The sequence below is a fragment of the Dromiciops gliroides genome, chromosome 1, assembly GCF_019393635.1.
Source record: "Dromiciops gliroides isolate mDroGli1 chromosome 1, mDroGli1.pri, whole genome shotgun sequence".
NCBI classification, from domain to species: Eukaryota; Metazoa; Chordata; class Mammalia; order Microbiotheria; family Microbiotheriidae; genus Dromiciops; species Dromiciops gliroides.
Genome location: NC_057861.1, coordinates 393,483,103 through 393,502,723, shown reverse-complemented (window position 1 = coordinate 393,502,723; position 19,621 = coordinate 393,483,103). Strand labels below are relative to the sequence as shown.

General features: G+C 39.0%; 1 protein-coding gene across 1 annotated transcript in view; it reads left to right on the top strand.

Annotated features, from left to right (window-relative positions):
• NDUFAF2 (NADH:ubiquinone oxidoreductase complex assembly factor 2) overlaps positions 1-18,359 on the top strand; it is a 232,623-nt gene extending 214,264 nt beyond the window's left edge. Inside the window, exon 4 of the mRNA XM_043978898.1 lies at positions 17,996-18,359. Coding sequence (XP_043834833.1) covers positions 17,996-18,247 — 252 coding nt within the window. The 3' untranslated portion in view covers positions 18,248-18,359. The remainder of the gene's footprint in view (positions 1-17,995) is intronic.
• The last annotated feature ends 1,262 nt before the right edge of the window (positions 18,360-19,621 follow it).

Sequence of the window (19,621 nt, the reverse complement as noted above, 5' to 3'; positions counted from 1 at the left end):
AAAAAGGATTTATAAACTGCAAATTCACCACAACACCCCTTGCTACATTTGAGGGAAAAGATAATGAATTATTTTGGACATGTTGAATTTGAGGTGTCTATGGATATCTAGTTCAAGATATACAGTAGTAATTTGATGAGGGGGCACCTGGAATTTAGAAACTAAACTGAATATACATATATACATCAGAAAATCCTACACAGAGCTCTGCTGACATAGCCTTCAAACATCATGGGTCACTTCCATGATCCAGTGGAACAACACAGTAGGATGTTTGCAAAGGTCGAGTTCTGATACTTATTGAATGATTTTTAAAAATCTAGTCCTCTAATTTCATAAATGAGAAGAATTCCCAGTATGGAAGCTGCCTTTCCATTATAGATCAGGCGATTCTGCCATAATTTATGGTCTTTTAAACAATTGTAGAGGGCATTGAGAGGTTAAATGACTTGCCCTGGCTCTGTACCTTCCTACATATATAATCTCTGGCTAGTCACTTAGCTCCTCTGCCTCAGTTTCCTTATCAGGAAAATTAGGGTTATTGGACTAAAGGACCTCTAAGGGATTTAGCAGTTAAACATCTTCATAGTAGTCAACCAGAATTTATTAAGTGCCTACTGTGTGCCAGGCCCTGGGCTAAGCAGTAGAGATAAAAAGAAAGGCAGAATATATCTTCTGCCCTCAAGGAACTCACCAATTTAATGGAATTACATAGTCCATAGTATCATAAATTTCTAGTTGGAAGGAACCTCAAAAGCTATTTATGGCATTCCTCTCATTTTACAAATGAGGAAACTGTGACCCAGAAACTTGCTGAGTCTATGATCCTGTGATCCCTGGGGTTATTGAGCCAGTATATGTCAGAAATAGGACTGGAACCTAGAGCTTCCTGACTCTAAAATCTGTTTGTTCACCTAAAACTTTACATCACCAAATATTTTATAATGCTCAAATTGTAGTAATTTTTCTAGTCCTAGTTTCCATTTTCTATGTTAGTAAGACTTTATTTTATGTCCTAATCTTGTGAAATAATGGGTTTTAATTTCTTCCCAAAATATTAAGGAATTTTATTGCCATGTCATAATTTTGGCTTTAGCTAGATATCTTTGGCTCCCTGCCTTAACTCATCTCTAAAATACAATTTATTGTCAGCTATGCATTTAAATGGAGGGTATTAATTTGTTAAATGAATAACATGAATAAATATTCATTTATGTTTGGCTTTGGAACGTGTTTTGCACTTATATTTGAACGTGGATATCCAAGGAATTCTGAGACCATATTTTAGGTCAAGCAGTGAAACCACACTGTAAATATCCAACATAAAGAAATATGAAGTTGTATTATTTTCCCATTCCATTGGTTCCTCACTTCATGCTGGTATTAGCATTGTTTCTCATTAGCAAAGCCCCTCCCTAGGACCAAACTGATCCTACAATCCACATCTCTCCATTCCTGTCCCCCAGCTAAGAAAGAGAAAGAAATGTGTTCATCTTGCTTATGTACTAGAGGGTATAGGGATGAAGGACATAAAAATTGTGTTTTGATTAAAAATGCCTTTTCATTCCAGTGTCTGCCAGACTACAGGCAAGTGAGACTAAATAGAAATGATATCAACAACAACAAAAAGAGAGGAAGTAGAAGTAGAAATAATATTGTGAAAGTTAAGGATAAATTAGAATTTTTTATTAAAGAGGTGTTCCTCCTTTTCTTGTCTCACTTCTCTCAATGATTTTTTGAGATACACTTCGACTATCTTCAACAGTCAACATTACAGCAATAAGAGGATTACTCATCCCATTCTGTTCAACAGAGCAGAAAAGTGGGGTAAGAGGGTAAAAAAAGAGACGATAGAGGCTAGAATGGTGCCATTTGAAAGCTCAAAAGGACCTTTGGAATGGTTTTGTCCGACTCCATCATTTCACTCATGAGGATACACAATCATAGAGAGATGGTGGCTTCCCCCAGGCACACACCTGATCTGGAGCACACTGAAGAGCATGCCCAGGGCTTCTGAATCCCACACTGTTTGAGGAGTTCTTTGCAGCTTAGGTGTGGAGGGGAAAGGGCCCCTTCAGCTGAGCTCTCTGTATTCTTCTGTGTTGCTCTCCAAGAGCACTTGTCTTTTGTTTTTGTTTTTGTTTTTGTTTTTATTTTTTAGTGAGGCAATTGGGGTTAAGTGACTTGCCCAGGGTCACACAGCTAGTTATTGTTAAGTATCTGAGGCCAGATTTGAACTCAGGTACTCCTGACTCCAGGGCCAGTGCTCTATCCACTGCGCCACCTAGCTGCCCCACAAGAGCACTTGTCTTAGAATGAGAACACCTCGTTGGAATCCTTGGAAGAGCCCTGGAAAGGCATGCTAATTTAACCTGTTGAAATAGAGCTGATGATATGTGCCCTGTGGAGTTTCCAGGGTTGTGAGAATACCTCCTAACCTGAAACAGCCCAAGTTTCCAGTCTTTCATATAGGCCGAGTTTAGAAAATAAGCCCTGCATAATTATACAAACCACCTACACACACGCACATGCACACATACATACACATATACACAATACACATGCGCGTACACATATACACACACATACACATGCATATACACATACACATACTCATACTCATAGTCCCTTCTCTACTGGATTTTAAGCACTTCTTTTCATTAGCTAAGTCATCACAAAAAAGTTGGACATTGGCTGTATTCCAGTTTTAAGACCTGCTGTTATTGTATTAATAACTTCTCAGAAAATAATTAGAATGCATTATAATGGGATTTTATTATATATGGATAGAACATCATCAACATAATTTCAGTCAACCAACACGCATTTATTAAGTGCCTGTTTTGTGCCAGACATTGTACTAGATGCTGATGATACAAAGAATGAAACAACCCCTATTCATGTGGAAATCGAGTACATTCCACAGCTTGTATGTGGGATGGCTAGTGCAAAGGAGTGGAAATGTATAGTTGTGTGAAGAACAGAGAGAAGGCTGGTTTGGCTGGATCATGTAGTGTGGAATGGTGAATAATATCCAGTGATGCTAGAAAGGTAGGTAGGGCCAGGTTATGTAGGGTTTAAAAAAAAACAACAGAGTTTATATTTAATTATAAGGGTGATGGGAAGCCACTGGAGTTTATTGAACAGGGTCAGATTTATGCTTGAGGAAAATACTTTGACATCAGACTATAAGATGGACTACAGCCTCTAGGAGGTTGCTGAAATAATTTAGGCAAGAGGTGATGAAGGACTAAAATGTGTGCATAGAAAGGACCAATATATGCACTATACATATATAAAAGATAGTATCTCTCAGGGGATTGTCAATCAGCATATTTAGTCTATTGAATCTAGATTGATATCTTTGTCCTCAATTCAATGCAACAGAAATTTATTAAACACTAACTGTGCTATATGCTGGATGAATGGGACAAATGGAAACACCTCCAAGGTCCCTACCCTCAACAAATTTATATTCTAGTAGTTTTTTTTCTAAGCCAGTTTCTTTTGAGTTTGGTTGCTATGAATAAGTTGGCCAACTTATTCTCATGCCTTGAATGAAATGGTAAAGTCAATCTTTTTAACCCAAGAAGCTACTAAGATTCAGAAACTCCTTGAGGGTTGGCCTAAAACAACTAGGCCACCCACACCTATCACATTACTGTATTCACTTTGTGTGTGTGTGTGTGTGTGTGTGTGTGTGTGTGTGTGTGTGTGTGTGTGTGTGTGTGAGAGAGAGAGAGAGAGAGGCAATTGGGGTTCGTGACTTGCCCAGGGTCACACAGCTAGTAATTGTTAAGTGTCTGAGGCCAGATTTGAACTCAGGTACTCCTGATTCCAGGGCCAGTGTTCTATCCAATGCGCCACCTAGCTGCCCCACTGTATTCACTTTTAATATTTTGTCTTCTGCCTAATTTGGGGGGGAGGGCGTTATTAAAATAGGCCTACATTTTTACATAGAAAAGTACAAATTTTCTATTAACAATCATGTTTGCTCTGGCAGTGGTCATATCTTTCTATAGAGAATAAATATCAAAATTAATATTTGGGGTGATTTAAAATATAAATCTTTTCAGACAAACATATCTTTATATTTTTAAATTTTTATTCATATGTTTTGGTTTTATATCACATTTATTTTAGTGTGTTCCTCTTCCTTTCCCAACCCCATAACAAATACTTTGGAGGGGGGGGAGCAGTGAGGGTTAAGTGACTTGCCCAGGGTCACACAGCTAGTAAGTGTAAAGTGTCCGAGGCTGGATTTGAATTCAGGTCCTCTTGAATCCAGGGCCGATGCTTTATCCACTGCACCACCTAGCTAGCTGCCCCCACAAATACATTTTTTAAAGGAAAAAAAAAGTATATCTGCATAACTATCTGACATATCAACTGAGCATGTCCTTAAATTCTTAACATCTAACTAACCTGAGTGCTATAAAGTTGTTTTGAAACTGTGGCGTTATTTCACTGATCTGAGACAAAACAGAAACTAGAAAAAAATTCAGACAGATTAAAAATATTGGATGTCACTAAGATCAATCTTCTAACCACTTATTTACCAATATCTATTTTTTCATTTTTTAATTCCACTTTGATCTCTTTTGCCTCTAGCTGTGTAGTTTTCATCAGGAGGATAAAAAAAAAGCCTCATATCAGTAGCGTTGGAGCATAGATTTAGAGCTAAAGCATCATCTAGTTCAGTGGTTCTCAAAAGGTGAGCCTTGGCACACTGCCCAGAGTCTCACTAAGTGTGCTTTGAATTGTATGGAATTTCCACTTGCAGTCATACATGCATGAGTCTCCCAACTGTCCTATAGTGTGCCCCAATTCCTCAAACAAAAGAATCATACTAGGCCATTTGCAAAAAAAAAAAGAAAAGAAAAAGAAAAAGTTTGAGGAACAATGATCTAGTCCATTCATTTAACAGAGGAGGAGGCAAGATTACTGTGGAGGTAAGTAGCTTGTTACACAGTTAAAATAACATTCAAATTCAGACCGATGCTCTTTAATTCCAAACCTGGCACTCATGCTGCCTCCTGGCTAAGGACAGAAAAAAGAATAACACCAAGGAAATAATCATCAATAGTACAGAAGAATTCAAGAATTCCCTAATGAAAAGAGTTTCATAAATAATCCATTCTGTTGAGAACAGAAATGTCACATAATCTATCCCTGATGTATTGATCTTTGATGGACATAAGATAATCAGTTGATTTTTGCCACAATCTATATAACAAATACATGTGCACACACATTATTTTGTTGTTGTCATCGTCATTTTTCTGTCCTGTGGTTTTGTTGGTTTTCAGGAACTCCACTGATGCTGATCAACAGTTCATTTGTAATTTACAGCCTTGGTCACCTGGGGCACAGAGAAGTTAAGTGACTTGGCTATGGTCACACATCTAGTATGTCAGATGTAGGACTTGAACCCAGATTTTCTTGACTGAGGCTAGCCCTTTATCTGCTACAACATGCTGTCTCTCATATACCATCCCATTCCAGTGAATACCTATAATATCTGATTCAACATAGTGAGCTTATGGCCACCAGCCCATTCAAACACTGCTTTCCTGATAGACATGAAATCTCTTCTTTAGAATGATAAATTCTAAATAACATATAATCTTGAGACCCTTGCCATCTCACAGATAGTCTAAATGAAAATATTGTACTTTGATATAATAATGCTATATGGAGCTTACATAAATGAGCTAAGATCACATCAAATTAAACAAACCTGCAATTTTTAATAGTGTAGATGGTAAATAAGTGGTATGCCATGGGCATAGTGTAATTTGAATTCTAGCACGTTATTTAATATAACCCAGTCATGTGAATTCATACCACCTGAAGAGTGTTGACTATTAGACAAATCAACCTAGATGCAGTCTTTAATACAGGGGCCTGTCATCATATCTTTGTTGGTAACTTTGGAAACATAGATGGCATGCTTATCAATTTGCAGATAACATAAAGCTGGGGGGAGAGCAGAGAATAGTTTTACAGAGCAAAGCTCCTTAAACTGCGGGTCATGACCCCATATGGGGTCATATAACTGAATGGAGGGTTGCAAAAAATTTGGCAACCATAAAGGATTATATATATATATATATATATATATATATATATATATATATATATATATATATATATATATATTATGTGCCTATACAGCCAGGGTTGCATAAAAATTTCTCTGGTAAAAAGGGATTACAAGTGAAAAAGGTTTAAGAAGCCCTGTGATAGATAAAAATCAAGATAGAAAATTATAAAACTAACAAGAATTATGGGCCTGAATCAACAAGATGATATTTAATTGTTGTTTGTTCTTCATTCTGTAAGAGGACTGTGACATCAGGGTGATGTCATGACTTGCACTGGATTGGATTTAAGTGAGGGAAGGTTGTACAAAGTCACCAGCCTCACTCTCCTCCAGAGCCATCTGGGTCCAGTGGCAAGATAGATACTAGGAGAATTGGAGATGGCCCCCGGATGTTTCAGGTGATTGGGGTTAAGTGACTTGTCCAGAGTCACACAGCTAGTAAGTGTCTGACATGAAATTTGAACTCGGGTCCTCCCAACTTCAGGGCCAGTGCTGTATCCACTGCACCACCTAGCTGCCTCTGGTGAGATTTATTAAATATAAATGGAAAATCCCATCTTGGTGCTCCAAATTTCAAGTTTAGTAAAGAAAAAGAAAGAGAAAAGATCTTTCTTATAGCAGTTCAAGTTTAAACAAACAAACAAAACTAAGGAGTTTTACTTGATTCTAAGCTTCCTTTGGGCCTCCAGGGTGATGCAGATGCCAAAAAAAAAACCCAACCCAACTGATATGGTCTCATTCAATATCAATAGAAGTACAGCATCCACCTCAAGGAAATTAACGTCACTGTGCCCTGCACTCGTCAGGTTATATCTGAACTTATTTGTTCAGCTCCACCTTGCCACATTTTAAAAGGGACCTTGCCAGATCGAAGAGAGGTAGCAGAATGGTGGAAAGTACTGGACTTTAAGTCAGGAAGGCCTGGATTCAGAAGTCCTCTGACATTTACTAGCTTTATGACCCTGGGTTAAAGTAATTTAACTTCAGTGCCTACAGAATTTCCCTAAGTGATAAGTTTGTTGTCACCATCTGGGTGGAAATCCCAGGTCTGAGGAGCCCTTTGTGTATTTGCATATTGATAAAAGAGCATCCAGAGAAAGGGAACCAGGATGGTGGAGGATTGGAAACAATAGCATATAAGGAAATGGTTGAAGAGGATAGAAACAAGCCAGGGAAGAAAGGGCTGGGGAGCTGTAATTCCAATCCTGTAGGGAAGTCATGGGTGAGGAAACTCCTACCCATCTTTGTCAGCAATTAGATTCTTAAAAGAGCTCCCTAGAGCCCTGAGAGGTTGTGACTCACCCATCACCCAGCCAGCAAACTTGAACCCAGGTCTGCTATCCCCCATGTGAAGGGGGATGGCTGTCTTCAAATATTTGAAGGTTTATCATTATAGTTGGTTAGATTGACATAGCATATTGATGTTTATCTCCTCACAGCATTGAAAGTATTTTATTCTCATTTTTCAGATAAGAAAATTTGAGCTCACATATTTGGCCAGGGTCACATAGGCACTTACTTTAATAGACCTTAAACCCAAATCATCTTAGTCTCAAACCAGTATTCTTTCCATTACATCACATTGCTTATCATATTGAAGAGATTTAATTTCTTATCTGCAGCTCCAGAGGGCAAAAATAGTACCAACTGATAGAAGTTATAGGGAGGCAGATTTTGGCTCAGTGTAAGGAAGAATTTGATAATGATTAGAACTGTACAAAAATGGAATGAATTACTTTGGGAAATATTGAGTTTCCCATCACTGAAAATGTTCCAGAAGAAAATGAACGACTATATCATAATATTATTGAAAGAATTCCTGCATTGGTTGGATTTGGACTAGATGAATCCAAAGAGATTCCTTAGTCCCATGATGACTTTCAGAATACTTTTGTGGTTTCCAATACTGAGATAATGTGGTGTTTTCAAATTTTGGTTAGGTAATTTGATTTAGTAGATAGGAAAGGATGACATATTGTTTAAAGAGTATAAAGAATTGTGAATTATATTGTGAACCAATGTATACCAGTTGAAAAGCTTCACCATGATAATTTATACAGCAAATTGTGATTCATAGTTCTCATTCTGTGTATAGCTATATGTGGACTCCCTTGAGAGTTTGCCCAGTAATTCCTGAATTCCCAGGAATCCAGCAATTTGACTACAGTTTAAGTACCATATACCAACAGTCATAAAACCCTCTCTCAATAGCTATGTTTCTTTCTCTCCACCCCACCTCTATGCCCACTACATTTTGGAACATGTACAATTTTATTTGCTGTTTTATGCCACGTTGCCTTCCAAGTTGACTTAGAGCAAAAAGAATAAAATATATAAGTATCTCTCAGATTTACCCTCTCAGGTGTCCCTCCAAATTAGAAAATCACTCCCCCAACCTCATCACATTCATAACCGTACTGTATAGCCTCAACATTTTACTTCTACAAAATGAACATTTTACTTACTTTATATCAATGAAAAATAGTGTCTCCACATCTATAACAGTAGAGTTTCGTTTTAAGTCAGTTTAGAGATAATGCAGCATTTTTTACATCCTGATCTGATCAAGCATGTTAAGATAGGGTTTTTATATCTCTACCTGTGTGTGCAGGCTCATGAATGAGTCAGGTACATATTTACTCTAATCACTTTTTTAAAGCATCAATAATAGCATGTTAAATAAAATTTTACCTACTCCCTAAAATTCTTATCTACCTGAAATTAGAGTGGCTGGCCAATCCTGGGACCATCTTGGGCACTTGAATTTTTAAAAGCTGAACTCAATTTTAGTCAGTCACTTTTGATTTAAAAAAAAACACAAAACCTCACAAGGATTTAAGGCAGCCTGACCTTGACAAAAGCAAGACTCAATGTCCAGTCCATATCATTGAGCTAAAGATTTAATAACCCACTACATAGTCCTTTAAGAACTCCATAGCAGTGTTTAATATTTATTTACATTCATATTTAGAGTTAATATTTTCTATCTGAAAAAATGTGAGGAAGATTCCTTGATTTTTTTGTAGCACTTTAAAACCGATTTTTTGACAGATGACTTCTGTTTACCTTTAATTATATAAATTGCTCTTTTCTTAATCTAACTGTAACTCCCTTCATCTTGACTATTCCAAATATTTATAAAACTAAGGTCCCCTTACAGAAATGATTTATGTTCTGTTTAGTTTTCCTGGATGACATCAGCGGGAGATCTGGTGGTAATTAGTTTAAAAAAGAAAAAAGAAAAATTCTTCTCCCCAAAAATGAAAGTTTAAAAAAAAAAAACCTCTCAAAGTTTTAATCCATCTGTCTACATGGAAAGGTGACCAACTCATATGGTCTTCTTGTGGTCACATTGTAGTCTTTCAGCATAGCCACTGGCAGAAATACCAACCATCATAGAGAAAGGACTGGCTTGGTAGAACGCTGGCAGAGAAATTACAGAGATAGAGGAGGGAAGACTAGGGAGCCTGCTCATATTCTCCATTCCTTGTGCTGAAGCTCTTAGCCTGTGACTTTTGAGCTGAAGTGCTAGTGAGCCACCTCTGGCCACATGTTTCTTTTTTGAAGAGAATGCATAAAGTACTTTCTCATAAGCCTGTGAGAGTTCCAAGTTAGGACTTCCAGTATTCTTTACATTCCTCCCCAGAGAACATGTCAGAAGGCAAAGTAGCAGGGGCTCATACCAAAAGAGGAGGTAAAGCACTCTCTCCTACAACTCATTATCTCCCCTTGCATTGAGACACTTTATCTGTAATATTCTTGCTTCTTTAGCCACCTTCTATGTGAGCCTTCTAAGAGGAAAGGAGTAGCAGACCTTATTCACTGTTGCTCAACTACCATTGTCCTACCGTTAACCCAGGGTTCATAGACCCCCAAAAGGATCCATGGATAGATTTCAGGAGGTCTATGACCTCGTATGGGAAAATGTTACATCTTTATTTCCACTAATCTCTACCTGAAGTTTATAATTTCTTTTAATTATTTAAAAAACATCATTCTGAGAAGGGGTCCATAGTTTTCACCAGACTGCCAAAAGGGGTCTATGACCAAAAAAGATTAAGAACTCCTGCTTTGGGGCAGCTAGGTGGCGCAGCAGATAGAGCACCGGCCCTGGATTCAGGAGGACCTGAGTTCAAATCCGGCCTCAGACAATTAACACTTACTAGCTGTGTGACCTTGGGCAAGTCACTTAACCCCAATTGCCTCACTTAAAAAAAAAAAAAAAGAACTCCTGCTTTGTGTGCCTTGAGTGAGTAGATATGTAAATATTTGTTTAGTTCCATGGACCAGGACTAGATTATGGAGAAGCCTCTGCTACCTCTTCTTACCAGTCTAAGCACCAAGAAGTCCCAGGTTTCATTGGCACCTCATTTGCATCCTCATTGGCTCTACTTTTTCTTTCCTATGAAGAAAGAACAGACTCCACCTTATCACTTGCTGAGAGCTCCCTTTTCTCTCCTCCTCCTCATCTCATATCATCCTTATAGCAATATCTTCTTCACGCTTGTCTCACATGAAGAGAGACACCTTCTCCTTTCCAAGACAAAGCCCTCTACATACACAAGTGATCCCATTTGTTCCCATCTTCTTCAGATTGCCCCCTCTATCATTTCCACCCTCTTGTTTATATTCACTCTCTCCTGTCTGGTGGTTACTTCCCCACTGCCAATAAATATGCTCACGTCTCACCACTCGAAAAACTCCACTTGATCCATCCATCCCCACTAGCTATCATTCCATATCTCTTCTCTCAAGGCTCTTTCTAATGGACACCTCCACTTCTTTTCCTCCCACTCTTTTTTTTGTTTGGGGTTTTTTGAGTTTTGGGGGTTTTTTTTTTTTTGCGGGGCAATGAGGGCTAAGTGACTTGCCCAGGGTCACACAGCTAGTAAGTGTCAAGTGTCTGAGGCTGGATTTGAACTCAGGTACTCCTGACTCCAGGGCCGGTGCTTTATCCACTGCACCACCTAGCTGCGCCCCCCCCACTCTCTTTTTAACTCTTTTAAGTCTGCCTTCTGATCTTATTCTTCAATGCAAACTGCGTTCTCCAGTTACCAATGATCTCTCAATTGCCAAATCTCATGCTCTTTTTCTTCAGTCCTCAACCTTCTTGACCTCCCTGCATCCTTCTGACACAGTCTATTACCATCTTCTTGGTACTCTCCTAGTTCTCTTCATGCCTCTTTACTGGATCTTCATCTAGGTCACACCCTCCAAAAGTGGGTGTCTTCTGGCACTCTTTCTTTAGCCCTCTTCTCTCCTCCCTCTCTACTATTTCATTTAGTGATCTCATCAGCTCCCATGGATTCAATCTCCTCATCTGTCCTAATGTTTCTCAGATCTACTTTTGTTGTTTGGTCCTGTCCCACCCTTAGTGGCCCCATTGGGGATATCTTTGGCAAAGATACAGGAGTGGTTTGCCAATTCTTTCTCCAGCTCATTTTACAGATGAGGAAACTGGGGCAAACATAGTTAAGTGACTTTCCCAGGGTCACACATCTAGGAAGTGGTTAAGGCCAGATTTGAACTCAGTTCTTCCTGACTCTAGGCCTAGTGCTCTATTCCCTAACTTCCAGATTTGTGTCTCCAATTAACTATTAGACATCGCAAACTGGATGTCCAGTAGACATCTTAAATTCAATATGCCCAAAACTGAATTTGTTTTCTTTTCCCCAACCTTTACTCTACTTTCATACTTCTCTGTTGCATTAAGGGCATTTACCATGCACCCAGGTTTGAAACCTAGGTGTCATACTCAACTCTTCACCCTTTCACCTCCTATATTCAATCTATTACTAAGTCGAGTCAGTTTTACTTTCATAACAACTCTTCTTTCCGTCCTATTCTCTGAGGCTGTCACCACCTTGGCACGGGCCTTCATCACCTCACCTCTGCAAACTATGTGCTCTTATTATTCCCATCTTACAATGGGGGAAACTGAGACAAGCAGAGGTTAAGTCATTTGCCCAGGGTAATATAGCTAGTAAGGAAGTGTCTGAGGTTATATTTGAACTCAGGCCTTCCTAACTCCAGTCCCACTGTGCTACTAGCTACTTCTCCAAGGGAATAGACATTTATTAAATATCTACTGTGTGCTAAGGGATTTTACAAGTATCATCTCATTTGATCCTCACAACAAGTTGTAAGGTAGGGACTATTATTCCCATTTTACAGTTGATGGAACTGAGGCAGACAGAGATTAGGTGACATGTGCAAGCTCACACAGTTAGTATGTGTCTGAAGCCAGATTTTGACTCAGATTCCTGACTTTAGGCCCAGCACCCTATCCCCTGTACTACCTACCCACCTCTCAGTTCCTTAGCCCCACTCCTCTATATGTGTTTTCTTTACCATTCAAATGCAGTATCTTTAAGATAGGGACTGGCTTCCTTTTGTATTTGTATCCCAAGAATTTACTAAAGTGTTTGGCACCATAGTAAGTGCTTTGAAAAGACTTTTATTCATTAATTCACTTTTCATTCAAAACACTTCAGGAAAAAGTGATAGAGGATGGGAAGGAGGCACTTAGTAGCAGATAAAGAATAAGATTTACAAATTATAAACATTATTATGGGTTAAACCTGATGTGCCTTTGGGCAAGTCACTAAGATTCCATAGACCTCAGTTTCCTTACTTGTAAAATGAAAAGATTGGACTGGATGCTCTCTAAGGTCCCTTCAGCTCTAGATCTGTAATCCTCTCATTCAAAGTACCAACTATAAGAAAATATAACTTGTTCTTCTCTCCCTTCCCCTTTGTAACTTATTGCCTTCTGTCAAGTTCTATTCTTGATGCTGGTTAGATCAGTTCTAGTCTTCTTGCTGATGAATATCATTGGAAAGGCTGGCAAATAGTTTTGTTTTGTTTTGTTTTGTTTTGTTTTTTGTGGGGCAATGAGGGTTACGTGACTTGCCCAGAGTCACACAGCTAGTAAATGTCAAATGCCTGAGGTCGGATTTGAACTCAGGTCCTCTTGAATCCAAGGCCAGTGCTCTATCCACTGCGCCACCTAGCTGCCCCCTGGCAAATAGTTTTTTAATCTGACTATAAGCCTCAAGTATGAAAAACTTAGGGAAAACTAGAGTCCCAATGCTTTGTCTTATCTTTATCAGTTTTAGTCCTACAAATATCTATATAATCTTTGCCTCACCTAGATTCACTGGCTCTAGATTTGGAGAGTCTTTTTTTTTTCCTTGCTCCCATCTGAAAAAGACTCTTCCCTATCTGGCTTCCCACCATGTGTACCTTGGGCTCCAAGTCTTCCTCACCTCCCCTGTAGGTCTCAGTTCTCTAACTGTGCAAGTGCCCTCTTCACTGCTTTTGGTGCATCTTTGTGGTACCTGGTTGGTCTACCGAAATCAAATTCTCCAAGCCATGTTGCACTAGCTGGTCCTGGCCTTAAGTTGTGAGATTGTTTCTTCTACCTAATGTCTTATTCCAGAAGAGACCTGGAATCATAAGCTTAGTCCTCCCAGAATCCCACAGTTGAAAGGGATCTGAGAGGTGGTCAGGTGCAGCTTGTGCCTCAACACGAGGCCTCATCGTCAAGGATTGACCCAACCTTTACTGGAAAACCTCTAATGAGTTGTAGGGATCCAGCATCTCCCAAGACAGCCTGTGTGCCAGTTTTGAGTCACTATAATAAGGAGGAAATTTGTGCTCATAAAAAACCTAAATCTGTGTGTCTGCAACTCTCATAGATGGTTCATAATTCCACCTTCCGGAGCCAAGCAGAACACGCCTGCTCTGTCTTCCACATGATAGTCTTTCAGATGAAGAGGATGGTGGAATCACATTCATTCCCCACCCCCTCTCCCCAGATCTTCTCTCCAGGCCAAGCATCCTCAGGTTCTCCAGCTGATGAGCACAGGTCATAATCCCAAGGCTCTTCATTCTTTCATGATCTCTTAACTTCTCCCCTCCTTGCTGCACTCGGCATAGGCTTTCTTCCTAGACGAATTCTCTACTGTATTTTTGACTCTGCTCCCCTACTGGCTTGCTCTTAGTTTTTCTCTCATTAACTGAGCTCAGTTTTTGGCCATCTCCAGGACCAAAGAGCAGTGATATTCACACTTCTTTCCTCAATTGTTAGGTTTCTTCCACATCTCTTCAAGTCTATTCCAGGGCTGTGAGTTCAGGCCACTCCCCCAAGGAGTAAAATTTCAAATTGTAGAATAATTAAAACCAAAGTTTTATATATACAGTACATAACATCAATATATTCCTCATACCCCAAATAACTGTGCAAAGACATATTGAAACAGTTTTCTGTGTTGTATCTCAAAGATCTTGTTGAAAATTATAATTTAGCTAATGTATTTATAAAAGGAATTCCTGCTTTGAATAGAAAATTAAATTAAATGACTTCTAATTTTGTTCAGCTCCTAAGATTTAGTGAAAGAATGTTTTTTAATATATCCAGTTCTTCTTTTGGCTTCAACACATTATTTTTCAGTGTCCCTATAAAAGATGGTATTTTGAATTTTCAAAGACTATAAGCAATTAACTTATTATAGATACAGTATGATTCCGACAACACCCTTCCCAATTCTCCCTTTAACAGAAATGTAGCTTTTCCCTTGAGAGTACCACATCCTGGGGCAGCTACATGGTACAGTGGATAAAGCACCAGCCCTGGAGTCAGAAGGACCTGAGTTCAAATCCGGCCTCGGACACTTGACACTAGCTGTGTGACCCTGAGCAAGTCACTTAAACCTCATTGCCCTGCAAAAAACAGAGAGAGAGAGAGAGAGAGAGAACGAGAACATACCGCATCCCTATGAACCCTCTCCACAGAAAGCCACTGGTTCCCCACATCCCTCAATTTATAAGGCCAGAGAAGGTATTGGTATAACTGCTCCCTCCTCTGCTCTGCTATGGTCTTTCAGTAACTTTCCTCCTTCAAAATCCATTGCATGTGTATTTGCAGCCTCCCAGACCTTATCACTTGTCCCTGTTCTTTACCTGCTGAATTCTATTTTCCCAGCTTTCCTAGTGACTTCAGCACCTAGTTCACAGTCACCCTATCAGCTCCTTTCCATTTCCTACCATCCTCAAGAGTTTCATTATTCATTCATTATTCATGTTAACCTATCTAAAATTCATCAATTTCTTCACTTCCAGTGCCTCCCATTTTTCTCCACTTCCACATATACTGTATTTCACATCTTAGATCTTACCAACTCATAGAACTGTACTACCTCTAAGATCCTCAGCTTTTAAATTCCACTTTGCAAATACAACTTACTCTCATTCCACCTCAACCTTTCATTCATACCCTGATGGTGACCTGAAGTCCCTTGACCCTCTCTGCCCCACCCCATTCATTTCCTTTCTTTCTCTTTTTTTTTTGGGGGGGGGGGCAATTGGGGTTAAGTGACTTGCCCAGGGTCACACAGCTACTAAGTATTAAGTGTCTGAGGCTGGATTTAAACTCAGGTCCTCCTGAATCCAGGGCCAATGCTTTATCCACTGTGCCACCTAGCTGCCCCCCCCCCCCATTCATTTCCCATACTTTGGCTTCCGTAGGCTCTATACCTGTCCTTGACCCGTGCTTGTCTAATTTAATAATTTAGTTGTTACCACTCTTGCCCACCTCCACAAACTTCCTCTGCCACAAAATAATCCTTAAGTCCAGCTAACAATAAATATTAACAACAATAATGGAATTTATATAGTGCTTTAAAGTTTGCAGAGTGCTTTACAAATATCCCATTTTATCCTCACAACTCTAGGAGGTAGGTGCTGTCATTGTCCCTTTTTTATAGATGGGGAAATGGAAGCAGACAGCTTAAGTGTCTTTCCCATGGTCACACAGCTATAAGAGTTTGAGAGATCGTATTTCAAATAAGATCTTCCTGAACATGTCTGGTGCTCTATCTATTGCACCACCTACCTGGTTTTCTCTTCTGCTGTGACTGTGCTGGATAGGGTGTCTGGAGAAAGTCCGGTGTCTGCTGATTTCACCTACTATAAATTTGTAGTCCAGAACCTCAACTGGTCCCTCACTGCTACTCACTGATCTTTCCCTTTTAGTCTAATCCCTATCTCATTCCCCACAGCAGCTGTTTCAAACCTATTTTTTCCCCTTTCTCCTCAAGCTCTGGACCCCATCCAACTAACAGATGATGTAGCCTACATATTTAAGTAGTAAAATAGAGGATGTCTGACCAGAGCTTCTTAAACTGTTTTCCTCTATTCCTCAGAATTTCTGAATATCTTTCCACTCCTCTTCCTTCTATCCTGTCTCAAAAGGTATTGATTCCCTCTGCTTTTACTTTTAATTCTGTCACCTCTTCCTCCTCTTCCTTCTATCCTGTCTCAAAAGGTATTGATTCCCCCTGCTTTTACTTTTAATTCTGTCACCTCTTCCCTTCTCCTGAACCTTGCTGCAGCACTTATTCTCCAGTCATAATCTTCATTACTCTCTCCCTACATATATACATTTATCCCTAATTCTAAAAATGTCCTTCTTCAACCCTTAACCCATATCCATCTGGTTCCTCCCTTCCATGGCCAAACTTCTTGGAAAAGCTGCCTAAAGCCTATGCTTTTACTTCCTTTCTACCCTCACAACCTAACTTTCATCCTGAACATTAAATTGAACCTGCTTCCTGAGAGGTCACTGGACAGCTTCTAATAAACAAATACAATAGCTATTTTTAGCCCTTCTTCTCCTTGCCTTCTCGAAAGCATTTGACATTATTTACCATGCCCTCTTTCTCTCATTGGCTTCTGATATAGCTGCCTATCTCCTTAATTGCTCTTGTCTTGTCCTTCCCTCTTTCCTCTTCCACTATAAAGTAGATATTCAGGGTTCTGCCCTGGACCCACTTTTCCTTTCTTTCTATCCTGTCTCCTTTGACATTATTCACTCATATCATTTCTGTGCAGCCAAACCACAAATCCATGTGTCTAGTTGTGCCCTCTCTTATTAGCTATAAGCTTGCATTTCCAACTACCTATAGGACATTCCCACCTGTTCTACTGGCATTTCATACTTAATATGTCCTAAATCCAGCTTAATATCATTCCCCAGAAGTCTCTTTCTCCTGACTTCATTATTTCTGTCAGTGAAATTGTAACCCATTCACCCAGACTCCCATAATCAAACTTTGGTTCTTTCCTGGCTTCTTATGACTACTCATTACTGTATACTTAGACTTGTGTGGTAGCCTCCTGATACCTCCATCTTTTTCTTCCTCTAATCCATCCTTCATGGTATTTATTTGGTGCAGTTTTTCAAATGGCAATTGCCTGGAATAGGGTCTCATTCCATATCTATTTCTGCTTCCACTAACATGCAATCCTAAATAGAGGAAAGTCAGAGAAAAGCATCTACAGTTTGGTACTGATCCCATAATGCTTGAACTTGGACTCCTTGTTTTGATTTTTCTTTAGGAGAAGAAGAAAAGTAGCCACAGCAGTATTCTGGTTCCTTGTATCTCCTGTGTCTATCTAACCCTGAAGCTACCAGCCACTTCAGCCTCTAGCTTTCACTTCTATTATGGTAGATCTGAGTAATAACTAGTTTACCAAAAAGAAAATAAATAATAAATCCAAATTGCTTGGTCTGTGAGATCAACTCCATCTGTCCTGCTCTATGTTAATGGTTACATTGATTAAATTGTTTTGTTTTTGTTATGGATATTTCTATCTAATAGTCTTCCATTTTCTTATTTCATACTAAATAAAAGGATGGAGCAATTTAATTAATTTTCTAATTTGATGATAAGATGTAATATTCATTCCATTCTTCCACCAAATAGACATTACTCAATATGAGCAGGCTTTTTACATGACCTGTATTCTCTCAAGAAAAGTATATATTCTCTTAAAGCCCAAGTCTAACAGGCTTTTCATGTCCTCCATTACTGTGTGTTTGTGCAGGAAATAATGAAGAATGAGAAATATAGAGAAGATGTTAAAATAAAAATCAAAGACATTTCTGAAAAAGAAAAACTTCCAATCACAGACAGCAAGGAGATGCTTGTTGCTTCACCAGTTCAAATTCAAATTAAAGGTCATGCTTCAGCTCCTGACTTTGGGAAGAGTGAACCGTCAGAAGACCCCAGTAGCACTGGTAAAACCTTCCAACCAGGATCCTGGATACCTCGAGAAAGCAGTAACCAAAATAAATGAACACATTTGCTATGGGTAAAATCTTTTCAATTAAGTGGACATGATTATTTCAACAACTAAAAATAAAAGCAGATGTGAAAAACGGATCACTTTGTATTTTCTAGATGTACAGTAGAGCTACATTCCATTAGCTTTAATTGTTCTTTATCGGAACCTTTTTTTAAAAAATTGAATTTGATGAAGCCATAAAGTTAGAAACACAGTAAATGCTTGTTGTGCTTAAATTTTTACTGTGTTTTAGTGCATTAATTTACTTTTGTATAGTCCCCACTAAGTGCCATTCTGCTTGAGGGAAATGCTGAACATGGGGACATGGATACTCAACAATCTGTGGCTTGTGATAACTATTCAGGAATCTTCCATAAATAGTCCAAAACAGAAATAATAACAAGGGGGGTGAAGTAACCCTGGGGCTTGGGGAGGGGGGGTGGAATTTCTAAGAGCTAACAAAAGGCCTAAAGAAGCTTATGATCTACAGTAGTAGGAAGCTATAACATGTGCACAGGTAAGTTTAATACATTATAGTTCGAGGAGTATATTTAGGGGTATCAGAAAAGATTACCCAGAGGAAGGGGTACCTGAAAGGAGCCTTGATAGAAAAGGAATCTCTAAGACTAAGATGATCAGTGAGTACATGCCAGGCATGAGGGGATTGTTCATGTTAGTTCATGGAGTTAGAAAGGAGAATGGCGTATCTAAGGCACAGTCTAGTGTGATTGAAACAGAAATTATATGAAAATTAACTTGAAATAAGGCTTGAAAGTTCAGTTGGTGTCAGAACAAAGAAGGCTTTAAAATGCCAAGCAAGAGTCTGCATTTTGTCCTAGAAGCAATAGGTCAAGCCTGTGCTTTAGAAAGATTATTTAAGCAGCTACATTGGAAATGAGAGAGTCTAGAAATAGAGCCCCTTCCAGGATGTGAATATCTTGTTTTTTTCTTGGTTATCTCTAGCATGTAGCACGGTACCTTACACATAATAGGCACTTAATGTTTTTTAAATTAAATTGAACTTAAAGGCTCAGAACTCAAGAAGATAGCAATATTCCTATTGAAGGCTCCAAGTATGAAAGCAGGGTTTGCATTGGAACACATGAGCTAGGTACTAAACTCCTTGAGAAAGGAAAACAGTGATGTGGAGAACAGTAAATGATAGCAACAAATGTCTGGACTGGATAATATGAGATAATGCATTCAATCTCAATGGAGGAGAGGTTGTCATGTGATGGTGGTGGCAAGTGTTTCAGGTTTAAGAAACAAGAGACCAAAGATTTGAAAGCTATTCAGAATCCTCATGCCTATACATATCATGGATCTACTTTTCAAAGAGTCCAAGATGCTGGAAAGGGTGAACACTAAACAACAGCACAGAAATTG